This window comes from Nesoenas mayeri (genome assembly GCF_963082525.1).
Source record: "Nesoenas mayeri genome assembly, chromosome: Z".
Taxonomy (NCBI): domain Eukaryota; kingdom Metazoa; phylum Chordata; class Aves; order Columbiformes; family Columbidae; genus Nesoenas; species Nesoenas mayeri.
Window position 1 is genome coordinate 16,465,952 of NC_137542.1, and position 13,859 is coordinate 16,479,810.

Here is a 13,859-nt window from a genome sequence, read left to right on the forward strand (position 1 = left end):
AATGTTGTGCTAAAACTTAAATACAACAAAAAGTGGATTTATCACTATTATGCATCAATTTTATGCTGTAGCAAAAGCTCTATGGGGATTAACATCTGATATCATGTAAAGTTCAATACTCAGCAAAAGAAATTAAGGTTAAGAACTTAAAAGTGGTAAAATGAAGCATATGTTACTTCTAATTAGATAATTTGTTAGTTTTTAACATTATACCTCTAAACGTTCTTTTAATTTTCTCTGCCATTAACCATGTTTATCTCAGGTGATATGGTCACAGCTACTTCACTAGAATGAACTTCTGACTTAATTCTGGAAATCCACATTTTCGAGTTGGGAAAGGAAAATCATGGCCTGAATTCGTATGTACTGACTTTCATATATATGATTCTTATATTAAAATTTAGATCTGTTTGATGGGGTTGGTATCTTACCTTCTGTAACCTCTGATGTGAAACTTCTTTCATATTGCGCTTTGGAGTACTGTTCTTGACCCCGTCATGTGCACTAACTTTATAAAATGGCTCTATCAGAAAATAAATAATACATCTTTATCAAAGAATAAATAAAGTATATTGTGACACCTACTATTTCACTAAAACAATATCTAAACATTTTAAGGAAATGCATTCTTTACTTCTGCAATTATTTATAACATAGTCTGTTTTCTTAACAAGCCTTTTGGTCAGTTTCTAAAGGGTGACCTCTTTTCAAAGTGTTCTGTCACATAATTATGAATCTTTGTAGCATCACAGCATGTTTTTTTTCAGAGTGCAAGCTTTTCAAAGGTACAATAGATCTGCAGGTTAAAGACGCTGTACTTTCATTCCGATTTTTATTCTTTGATAGGCTATTCCCTCTATGCCTTAAAAGCAGAATTCATTGCCTTTTTATCTACACAGTCACTACCAGTTTTGTTCTCTAGGTCTTGTCCCCTGCCAGGAGGATCAGAGTGATTGGTGAACAAAGCAAACAGTAACAGAATTAGGATGGATGAAAACTTTAAACCCCTTTTTTTGTTAAGTGAAAGATCATGTACTTCATCAGATAAATCACACAAATCACTCCATTGTAATACCATGAATTCATAACAATTAGAAACTGATACAACTAATGAAAGTGAACATGACTCCAAGCATCACTCTCAGAGACAGCTATGCACTTTAGGTACTAAAAATCTCACAAAAAAAGACAAGTTAGAAATTAGATTTATTCAAAAGAAAAATGGTAGGAAAAAGTTTTGAAGTACTCATATGTACAATAAATCAGAAGTAAAATACATTCTGTTTAAATTTGAACGAAGAGCTTAGCACTCACAAATTGTGCACTGCTCACAGAAATAAGCAATTACACACCTCAGAAGGACTTTTTCTTAGAATATGAAATATTACATTAAAGAACAAAAAATCCCAACACTGTAAAAAAACCACAATATTCACAGTACTTTTCTTGCCCTTCTTCCCCAAAAATTAACTTAAAGAATTAATCTTAAGGGATAAATATCTGTGCTACATGGTGGAGGTCTGCTTTAGAATATCATTTCAAACTACACGCAGACCCTGCAGGTCACTTAAAAACTTTTGATTTATAAACAAAGCAAGCATAGAAGAAAACAGTATTACTCTCTGTAGATTCACAATCCTCTTGATATAAACAGTGACTAACAAGTTTGTTAGAGTGAATTAGACCTTTCTTTTGTCTTTGGAAAATGTCATGGCCAATTAATACTTCTGTATTCATGAAATAAATGGAACACTATTCTAAAGATAATAAAAGCTGAAAAAGGTAAAACTATGCATCTGGGGAATATGTACCTTTACCTTGATATTAATATGTTAGTTCCCATGTTATTTCAGACTACAGTCCCCCAGCACAGTGGTACTGCATACATTTACAACATTCTTTAAGTAACACACAAAGATAATATGAACATGCTTTTCATCTTTTTCTAAATATTCACTCATTTGAATGTCTGCTGTAGCTTTCATATCAGCATTTACTGTACTCCACTGAAAAGAAAAATTATTTCCCATAGTCAAAGAAACTGATCAAAGCACACAAGGTGTTATGTTTATTATGTGGATGTATTAAAATACAATTTAAAACTCTATCTATAAATAAACATACTATAGGCAGAGAATAAAGAATATTACTGCAAAAAGAAAAAAAATACACACGTTCAGTATCATCGTAGAAGTCACAAGAAACATAAATTAAAGAAAAGCCAAAGGTCACTGATGCATAACCCTTTCTATCGAGCAGAAAGTAAATGGCGAATTCAGCCTCCTTTTCCCCTCCTCCCTTCTAATTGCTATGTAATTGTTCACAGGAATTGGTTAGGGAGGCAATGAAACAGCATCATCTATAACTGTCTGTCTGTCTGTCTATGATAGCAGAAGGATTCATCATATCAGTCTACTCAGCAAGACATATGCTCTACCTATCATACTCCTACATAAAAAAAAATAAGTTTTCCCTCAAGGAATAGACCCACAAGTCATAAACCCCACTATCTTTAGTTATCAAATTACTGTGGTCTTAGAGAAGTATACTTACATCCCACTGAGAAAACATAGTTAATTGCCAGCTTTACAACTTGACACTTAATTCCTAATTAATAGTCACCAAATCTGATGATGAGTTAGTTCAACACCGCCACCAAAATGGCACTTGAACTATGATACTACATTTCACTACTACTATTTGCAGAAAGCCTTCTTGCACAAATAAGAAACTATTAGTTTCAAAAAAAAACCCAGAGCTGTGTATCAGTCACTCATAGAGTACCCACATGAACCATCAAAAAAATGAGATTCGGATTCCCCCGACAGACTGCCATACTGCACAAAGCCCCTATGCTACTGACTCCACTGGAAGCCACCCATGCTCCCAAAAATGCACCAAGTCTGAAAAGTGGGAAAAACCATTGTGAAGACCTGAAGAGGTGAATGCCATTCTCACACCTGAGCTGGGGACACAGTGGATTCAGCGGAAGTCTCGTAACAAAGCAAGCCTTCAAACTGCCCCATTGAAGAAAAAGAGGGCCAACAGTTTACCATCTTTCAATAGGGTACTTGCTATTTTTCTGAAAAGGATTAGGTGGACCCACTTCCCCACTTTTGGAGGAACTACATGAGTACCTGCCAATGTATTCCTTGCATTCATACACAAATATTGATATGAATAGCATGAATAGTGAATTTAGATTTGATGACTACAGGAAAATAAATAGCAATGGAGAAAGAGACATCATGGACAAGTGAATCGGAATGGAAAAAAACTTAAGAATGGCAGGAACAGTGTTTCCTTATCGCATGACCTCATCTTTGACTGGAGGGTTTGAAAAATGATATGGAAAAGCAATAAAATTATCCAGTACTTCCTCCTGACAAACACAACTGATATATAATCAAGTAGGAGGATAGAGCCTTTTTTAATACAGGGAAGCTCACCCACTTTTTTTCAGAATTTCCCTCTTGGTGTTATGATGCCTGATGTAAACAGGTACCTGCTAAGGTGAAACTGAATTCCAAGATCACTTCTACATGGAGTAAACTGATGTTAGGTTTTCTTTCAGAAAAGAACACATACTTACTAAGACTATGAACAAAGCGTATTTAGACCACATCGAGTCTGGACTCTCAGCAAACTACAGATAACAGACCTGACACTGCATTTTTATTTGGGAAGAGGTAAGGATCTAGCAGACACTTCAGGGCAGAGGGCATATGTGCGTTTTTAGCATGCGATCAAGGATTGCTCATGTACACTCATCTATGCCGAAAGATGGGCATCCAGCTCCAGTCATTATGGTCTAGTTTCTAGAAAATGTCAACCAATTGATAAAAGTGTCCACCACACCACAATACTCTAGGATTTGCAAAGGGAACAACAGGAAAATACTTTTTATGGACTAGGTGAGTGACTATGTTTTATACTTCAGTTGGTAAAAGTTTTTAAATGGCTAGAATCATCTCAGTCATATGTGGTATCAAAAAGTGTTGTTTAATACATGTTTTTGAACTTAATTTGGTATCTTATAAAAATTTTCCATTCATCTAAATGATACCTATAACAACAAATGCTGGAAAAGGTAAATAACATTTGCCTAATGCACTTCACTCATAGTTTAACTGCTTTTCTCGGTCCCAATTTAATGACAATTAATCATCACACCAATAACCAAACTAGAAGTGTGTATCTACCACACACTTTCAAAAGAGAATATATTTCAATCTGAAAAGATAATGAAAAAAGAAGGAATAAAAGACTAATGGTTAAAGCACTAAACATGTCAAGAACTGGCAGTTTCAGGGATCTGACTGCTTTTTGGAAACACATGGTTATTGCTCAGCAGGCTTTCAACTCCTTCTCACTGTTGGTTGCCTTTCTACTTCTCTTTGTGCAAAGACTGACTAAACTGGCAAAAACAAAGAAGTGATTTTTAAAGTCAGTATTTGAAAACTTCACTAGATCCCTTCAGCTCTATCTGGGGCTATGAAAATAACCCATAAGAAGTAACGTGAAAGAAAACAGTAACTTTCTGTCTTCAGCAGCTGGATATTTCCACTTAGTTTCACAGATAAAATAAAATAAATTTAAAATAAAGGTAAGAAAAATCTGATTTTTTCTTTCAAGTGGCCAACATTATCACAAAAGCAGAAAGTGGCCAACAGCAGAAAACTGATATAAAGAATGGTAAGGGTTTATTGCTAAGTATATGCAGAGTACTTCTCCAAGCTCCTACTCCCTTCCTTTGCACAATACTGTGCCTAAAGGATTCACCACCAATGTGATACCCAGCTGGACTGTAACTACACACTCTTGAATGGTTCCCACAGACCATTCAGAAGCAGCAAATAATACAAAGAATCAGAGGAGTGATGGAGAGGCAACGGTAATATATTACCTATCCAACTGACAAAGACCCATCTTCACAGAACCATCACTATTGTAAGGATTGCAAAGATATAAAAGAAGATATGCACAATCAGTTCTTACAAGGATTCCACCATTTTGATTTACTTTCAAGTTGACATACTTTGTGAGACTAAAAAAAGAATTAAAACGTATAAAAAAAGAAATCTGAATAAGCACAAAATTTCTCTATCGCTGCATTTCAATACTGCACAAACCATTTCTGATTCTGAGGAAAGCTTCATGAGCATATAAACATGTTTTAGATTTTGGACGTGTATATTTATATAAATAGTAAACAGATATAAACAGATATAGTAAACAAAATAACTAACTTTATGTGTAGTATATACACGTAAGTTGCAAACAGGTATTACTATGTATCTATATATAAAAATTGTCACTGATTTAACAGGCATGTGGAGAACTTAAGGCTAAACATCCTTAGAATAGGCATGGCCTTATGCTTACAAAATGCACATTCAAGAAAAATAAATTAAGGTTTGGAAATAAAATAACCTTAAAGTTACTATTCTAAATAGACTACACATATACATACAAAATACATCTGCCCTTTTTTGTTGTAAACACAGATGAACTCCTGTATTGTGAACCTACCCACAGATTGCTGTACTTTCAGCTGATCCAATTCTTCTTCAAGATTCAGTCTATAATAGAGGAAATAAAAAATTAAGAACCACAGATGCTACTAAAATCATTAAACTAAACTAAAACCATATCAATATATGACCATGGAAAAAGTTCCCAACACCCAGGAATTAGTTCTAATTTGATGACACTTAGCATACTTCAAACATAAAGAGTCGTTTGTATAACAGCTGATTAAAATTTATAAATATGAGTTTACAAAATTCAGATACAATGCTGTTTGTAACATACACTAAGAAGTTTCAGACAGTCCTTTTTAGGTAAGGAAATGCCTGAGATGAAATGCAGACCAGTAGGAAGTGGAATAAGAGGGGAATAATTGTTCACTCTCAGGGAAACCACCAGCCAACCTGAGCAGATATATCTTACCATTCCTCTTTTTTCAGCGACTATTTAAGCAACTTATTAACAAGATCCCCTTTTTCAGCCCTGATCTACCACTATATTACTACTATGGTTTATTTTGTAACATGAACCAGCTGATTTACTGTTTTTCATTTTATTAAAATTAAATGCAAATAAAGTTGCCAGGATACCAATGCTAAAGCTTCAAAGTCAAACTGGAAAATGCTAGAAGGAAAAGACATTATTTTAAATGTTGCACTTAAACTTGTGGGTTTGACACAATATTTTAATTATGTAGTTAGGACACTATTTTAACAATAAGATTCCCACCTATTTTAACCCAGGATCCTACAGCACACAGAACAGAGGACAGTCAATTAATATGTGATTTTGTTTAAAACATAACCTCATATCCAATACAAATACACGTTATTCTAGCTCTGTTCTGAAGGCTGGGCTGCTAATTTCCTCACAGCCTTTTCTGCTGTACTCAAAGGCAGTGCCTAACTGCTTCACAGGAAATTTATGCTTTACAAAATCCCTCTGAGATAAGGCACAAAAAAATCGGACCAGAATATCTGCTAACTTAAGGATGTGGTTTAAAAAAAGTTATTTCAGTATACACAGTATTTTAAAGCACATTATATGTTTATTGCATCTCTGACTTAGCTGTAACTCTAAACACTGCAATTCATATGCCACAGTCTCATATGTAGTACGAATAAAACGAGAAACATGAAAAATTAAAGTGATTTCCTTTGTGTGACACATAAGACTTCAGCTATTTTCAGGATCACTCAGCTACATTCACAAGTTGACTTTATTGGCTCTTCTTCCATTCTCCATGCCTCAGGCATCATCAATTTCTGTAAGAGAGACTGCAGTGGCCTTTACCTCCACACTGTCCTAACTCCTCATAGCATGTTCATTTTTTTGCACTAAATGGCAAAATGTCTTCTCGAAAAAATATTCACTGTTTACCTAATTTAGGAGTGTATTCAACATTACATGAATATAAGGGAGTGAATTAAGTCTATTTTAGAAACGTTCCAGCTTGAATCTCTGTCTTCTGAATACATTATTTTGCAACTTTAAAAACATTATTTCTACGAGCACATGTTTACAATGTTTACATACATATATACATACACACTGCCTCCCTACTCACTATGTGACAAGCATACAACAATAATTAAAGACGACTTTTTAAGAGAGTTAAATTGTACATAAAGACTTTTTAGGGTGATGAAAGACATGCAGAACTAAATAAATTATATTAAATAAGGAGTAGGTTTATAATCCGAATATCTCAAGCACTTCCAAATAAATTCACTTGACTGTGAAACAATCTCCAACTGAAGTTACGTTATATAGAAGCTGGAAGTATTTCAGGCCAGCCTAGACAAGAAACTACAATGTGGAATACAAGATCCAACCCATACAAGTCAATGACTGGCTTGCATGAATGTGAGAAATGCCCAACTGCGTCAGATGGCATCCTGGGGTGTATTAGAAGTGGGGTGGTTAGTACGTTGAGAGAGGTTCTCCTTCCCCTCTACTCTGTCCTGGTGAAACCACACCTGGAATATTGTGTCCAGTTCTGGACCCCTCAGTTCAAGAAGGACAGGGAACTGCTGGAGAGGGTCCAGCACAGGGCAACACAGATGATTAAGGGAGTGGAGCACCTCCCTTATGAGGAAAGGCTGAGGGAGCTGGGTCTCTTTAGTGTGGAGGAGACTGAGGGGTGACCTTATTAATGTTTACAAATATACAAAGAGTGAGTGTCACAAGGATGGAGCCAGGCTCTTCTCGGTGACAACCAATGGTAGGACAAGGGGTAATGGGTTTAAGCTGGAACATAAGAGGTTCCACTTAAACTTGAGAAGAAACTTCTTCTCAGTGAGGGTGACAGAGCACTGGAACAGGCTGCCCAGGGGGGTTGTGGAGTCTCCTTCTCTGGAGACATTCAAAACCCACCTGGACACATTCCTGTGTAGCCTCATCTAGGTGTTCCTGCTCTGGCAGGGGGATTGGACTGGATGATCTTTCGAGGTCCCTTCCATTCCCTAGCATTCTGTGATTCTATGATTCTATGAGGTCAGTGCTGGGTCTACCCATCACCAGTGCTCTGTCTCCAGTAGAGGCAAAAACAGATGCTACTCAGGAAAGAGCACAAGCCTAACAGTTTCTGCAGTCTGATTCCAATTTTCCATCCTGAAAGTGGTACATAAGCACTACCCTTTGTTACCTCGGCTATAACTTGTTCCCTGTTGCTAAAAGGATCTTTCTTCCAATCCTGCAGGAATGGATTTTTTTTATATAACCTTCCAAGTGGAGCCTTGTCAAAGGCAATTGGAAAATACAGATCAGATTTTATCCACATGCTTACTGTCACCCTTCTCCATCCCAGCAGGTTAATGAAGCAAGATTTCCCTTTACAGGAGCCACACTGATACTTCCCAACAAAACTGTGTCCATCTGCACTCAGTGCCCTTTCTCTGTCTCTGGTGTTTTATTGTTTGGTTGGTTTGTGTGTGTCAGTTTTTTTGTTTGTTTTGTTTCTTTGGTGGTGGTGGTTGCTTTGTTTTTTCTGTTTTTCCTGAAGACAGACTGCCACATTCCCACGTGTGGCAGCAGCCAGGCTCCCTGTTCTGCAGCTCCCTCTCCCTCTCAAGCCTGTTTTGTAGATGGGAGTCACACTGGCAACCTGACAGTCAGCCGGCACAGTGCCTGTTTACAATGAGATTGTAGTTCCATAATTTTGTGCTTCAGTTTCTTCACACCCCTTAGGATGTGACGATATTAACATCAAGATATTAAAACTAACTTCTCTACTTGACCTCAAAAGCACTGTACAGTTACTCCAAAAAGATCCAACAACTTTGATCTACCTCCCATGAAGAATGCATGAGTTGTTGGCATCTCTGTAGCATCTTCAGCAAAGACTGATGCAAAGATTTAGAATTGTTCTTTTATGGCCCTGTAAACACAGTGCATCCTTTTACACTGTTATCATTAAACAAACCTACAGATTTCCTAACTGGCTTCTTTTTTAACTCATTTAAGTAAAATTTTACTATCACAGCTAAAGCATCTTTGAAAGCAGCTCTTCAAGAGTTGTTAGCCTTTCCAACTTTACACTTGCATTTATCCTGCCATTGTTTATCAGCCTACCTCTTCTCACCAGTGCAAGCTCAAGTTTTAAATGCTGACCTTTTCTCTGTGAGGGCCACAAAAACATCCTAACTGAGGTTTTTAAGACTATTTTGGGGTGAGGATTGGGTTTTTTCTGTTTGTTTTAATTTGTTTTTCTTTTCTTTTTTTTTTAGTTGTAGCATGTATTTCAGCAGGCTTTCAGCTACAGTACCTTTCTTAACTGTCTTGAACTGTTCACTGGCTTTCTGCATTACTTGTTCTAGTGTTCGGGGGGGGGTTGAAGGTTATTTTACTAGTTGCTTTATTTTTATGTGGTTCCCTTTCTGCAAAGTGAATATCCTTAGGCACATTGCTTTGGTCCACCCTCTTTTGCTATTATTTAAGTATAATTTTAAAAAGACAAATATCTTCATTAAAGATTGGGCCTCACCTCTTTTTCTAGGAAAGTTACAGAGCAAATCATCCTAGAAATCACTTTTAGCCACCTAATATACAAGAGGGTGACTGGAAACAGCTAGCATGGATTTACCAAAGAAAAAAAATGCTTTGCCAACCTGACTGCCTCTGTAAGGAGGTGGCAGACTGTAAGAATAAAGAGAGAGCAGGCAATGGTGTATACCTTGTATTTGAGATGGTTTCTTACTTCCTTATCGCCAAACAGTTGAGACCTGAATTGAAAAGCAGATAAGGTAGCTGGGAAATTGGCTAGACTGTTAGGCTCAAAGGGTAATGATCTGTGGTGTGGAGTCCAATTGGCGACTTGCAATTAAAAGCATCCCTCAGGGATCCATACCAAAGCCAGTACTTTAATGTCTTTATTAACAACCTCAAAGATGGGTTAAAGTGCCTCTCGGCAAGTTCACGAATGATACAAAGCTAAGGGGAGCAACTGATACACTCACTAGGCACCTGGACTGCTGTTCAGAGAGACCTAATACACGGAAAAAATGGGCTGATGGGAACTTCATGAAGTTCACCAAAAGTGAAGTCCTGCCAGAATAAGGCCTCACAACAGGACATTCTGAAAGGCCAACTCAACTGGCTCAAGAGCAGCTTTGCAGAAAAAGTGATGTCCTTCTGAGCAACAAGTTGAGCATTACGTAGCGACATGCATTTGTAGCAAAGACTAACAACATATTTGCTGTATAGGAAAGAGTACAGTCACTGGTTTACAAAAATGATTCTATTCAGCACTTCTGAGAATGACTGTGTGGCTGTGTCTAGTTTTGGGCTCCTCCAAGAAAGACATCGATTAAGTCTAGTAAAAGGATACCAAAGGAGCACAGTGGATGGTATAAGAGCCAATGGACACAAGTTAGAATAGAACAAATTCTAACTAGATATAAAATGACATAGCTCACTAAGGCTGGTCAGACCCTGGAACAGTTATCCAGAAAGGTTCTGCAATCTCTATCCCTGGTCTCAGTCTCCTCCACCCTTTGTCAAAACTTGGCAAGATCCTAAGAAACCTTCCCAAATTGCCGCTGCTTTGAGCAGCAGGTTGGATAAGACAGCTTCCAGAGGTTCCTTCCAAGTTGCACAATTCTGTGATTCACATTGTATTGAGGTAAAGAGACTTTCTCTCTAATCCTTTCTGAACTAATTTCTGTATATCACTCAAAATAAAATCCAGAACAGTATTTTTCCTTTTGGTTTCTATGACTGATTGTTCTAGAAGAGTTACTTATTCCATACAAAATTTGTATCTCTACATCTTGTCTTGGCAAGATACTGATGCATGCTCCATGTGGATGGTTGAAACCTTCCATGATTACAGCCTGGCCTTCACAACTCATCAAATCTCGCTTTGCATTTCTGCATCACTGTCAGCATCCTCATGAAAAGGTCAGCAGTGCAATCTCACTGCTACTTATTCATTACTAAAATATAGGACTTCTATACAAAAGCATTACACAGGCTTCCCATTTTCTGTGATAGCTGTCTGATGTTACACTTAAATAATCCTATTCACACAGCGCCACACTCTCACAAGGTATTCCCACTCTGTCATTTCTGCAAAGCTGGCACTCAGGCAACACCATACCCCACAGACCACCCTCCTTCCTCCAGGTCATTGAGATGCCTAATGTGTCAGGACTGTCGTCTGACGCCAAGCAGCCTAGCTCCACATCTTATCTTTTGGGCTTCAACACAGAAGTATTTCTAAATTATTTCCTTGTCCTCTTGCTTAATATGGCAGTCAACTACTGTTGACAATATTTTAAAACAGCTTTCTTTATTCCACTACCAATACCTGCTTCCTCATATCCTTAAAAATAGTCCCTTTACTGCAGGAGCATTCTTGGTGCAAGAGGACACTGTCACATCAGCAAGACAGCAGGTCTCATCTCATCCATGGTTTCATCTAAGAGACTGGATTCGTCCTTGCAAACAGCATGTTCTGATTTCCCAAGATATATGCTCTTTGCAGCAGCACATATAAAACAGGTCTTATATGTAGACAAACCTACATGTCACACTAAAACAAACTGAATAAAGTGCACTCTACTGGGAAGACTGCTATCTGCATCCTGATCTTTTTTTTTTTTCAATCTAGAGAAGCTTGCACAGGTATAGCCAAACTTTTCAAACAAATTACTTTCATCCTATCCTATTTATAGTTATTTGGTTTCTGTCCTGGTTTTGTTGAAAAACACGTTTCTCTTTTAGTGAATTTGCGTGTCAGCTAAAGCCTTCATATTAGCTGCATTTTCCTGGAAAACCAGATACACATTTTTGGTAAACACAGAAATGGAATGCGAAGTTATTGATAAGCATGGATGGACATCTCACAAGACGGGCAACGAGAAACAGGTGACCAAGAAACTGACCAACAGAATATAACACCTCATTCACGTGAATACTTCATATAAAAGTGTGAGATCACAAGGATCTCAGCCCCTTTTCCTTAAAGCTGACATCAGGAGAGGACCTTGCTAGTCACTCCTGCGAACTGAGGCCTAGTGACAGACTGAATCCAGCTCCGGTTGGCTGCAGGGTCCAGTCCAGGACTTCGGGTGCCGGCTCTGCAGTTGCTGGGACTTTCAAGATTGGTTTTGTATATTTTGTATTATTTTCTCTATTGTTATTAGTAGCATTAGTAAAACATTTTTAATTTTTCCAACTCTCTTCTCTCTGTCCTTCTTTCCCTCCCGATCACCTGTCCTGAGTGGGAAGGGGGGAGAGGAAGGGGCTGAAGGGGGAAGGGGGAGGAGAGGGGCTTAACAATACATCTCCCACGGTTTTATTGTCACCCTGCAAACAAAATCTTTCTTTCATTTTTTCTAGACTCTGAAGCCTGACTATCTTCAGTTCACAAACTTTTTAAGTTTTCAAAGCACACATTGAGACACTCAAGGCCAACATGGTTATCACTGAGCAAGTTTCTAAGTATTTAACTCACTTGGGAACAGACTATGTACTGATTTCTATTTGATCTTTTCTTTCTGAAAAAACAAACATCATACAACAAAATCTTCAAGCCTTATTTTCTACTTTTTTAATGGCAAATATAGTGCTAACAGAAAAATACAAATAGCTAATATGTATGGTCTTGATACATACTACATTAGTTACACAAAATCAGAATATGAAAAAGGAATGTACAAGTAATTGTGCCTTTTTATAATAACTGTGTGCAGTCAAGTGTTTTTTTTTTTATTATTACTCATAAATCTTTTTACATTTCAAAGTAAAAAAAAAACTAAAAAACCAACCAGAGCAAAATTGGAATGAATCACATACAGAAGCAACTAGCTCTTTATTCTCTTCTGTTTGTTCCCAACAAATGTGCTCTGACAGATTTGAATATTTTCGATGCATATAATTGACATGCTAATCTATCTAGAATTTGTAAAAAAAAAAAAAAAAAAAAAAAAACCAGAAAAAAAAAGCACCTGTATATATGAGTTATAACAAAATATACACATTTAGTTCAGTTCTCTAAATTTCACTACAAAAGTACTGTAGTCTGCATGTTTTGTTACAAAACTGCAGCTCAACAAAAAGGAGGAAAGGGTATGATGTGGTCTTCTTGAAGAGTACAGTTCTTCCCAGAGACTGTATGATTACTGCTTTTCCCAAGAACAAGTGAACATGATCAGTCAGAAGAATCATCGAAGAAGGGTCAAGTAGGAAATTTCTAAGAAGCAGGAAGGGTTTCCAAGGAATTCAAAGTAACTGAAGAAGTCATAGAAAAGTGCTTAAGTATAATGCAACACTAAAAGAAATTACTCAACCTGAAAGGACATAGTGGTAAAAAGCAGGGGTGAGGGGAGATATTTGCTTTCCAGCCTTTCATCTACACCATTTTCTCCCTCAGTGTCCCATCACACAGATGTGCCAACATAATAGGTAAGAACAAATTTATCTTTTTGATACCCTTTCCTCTCAAAAAAGTATTTCAACTAGGTCTGAAGATAAACATCTATGTGTGCTTTTTTCCCCAAAAGGAAGATTGCCTTTAACAGACTACATCTGTCCCACTAGTCTTTTAAATGATCCATGTTCGACTCTTTTACGAAGCAGATTAGGTACTTGAAGAGATCTGTGATCCAATCACAGAGCTTCTAGTGATATGAGAAGCTTCCTGCACTGAGGGTGAAAGACGGAGTACACCTGCAATCCTTCAACTCAAAGGATCAAAAAGAAGCTGTGTGTGGTAATGCAGAATGCTAACCTGCTGGAACTAGAGCGTCAGAACAGAAGCATCAAAGTTCAGATACTGTAAGAGCTTCCAAAACTATTTCGCCAGATTAAGACAATATTTGCTGTAA

The 13,859-nt window shown here is 37.2% G+C and overlaps 1 protein-coding gene across 1 annotated transcript in view; it reads right to left on the reverse strand.

Moving 5' to 3' along the window:
* CNTLN (centlein) overlaps positions 1-13,859 on the reverse strand; it is a gene marked incomplete at its 3' end in the record, with an annotated part of 188,009 nt that overhangs the window by 66,825 nt on the left and 107,325 nt on the right. Inside the window, exons 14-15 of the mRNA XM_080362311.1 lie at positions 5,533-5,582; positions 432-523 (exon numbers count right to left, since the gene is read on the reverse strand). Coding sequence (XP_080218437.1) covers positions 432-523; positions 5,533-5,582 — 142 coding nt within the window. The remainder of the gene's footprint in view (positions 1-431; positions 524-5,532; positions 5,583-13,859) is intronic.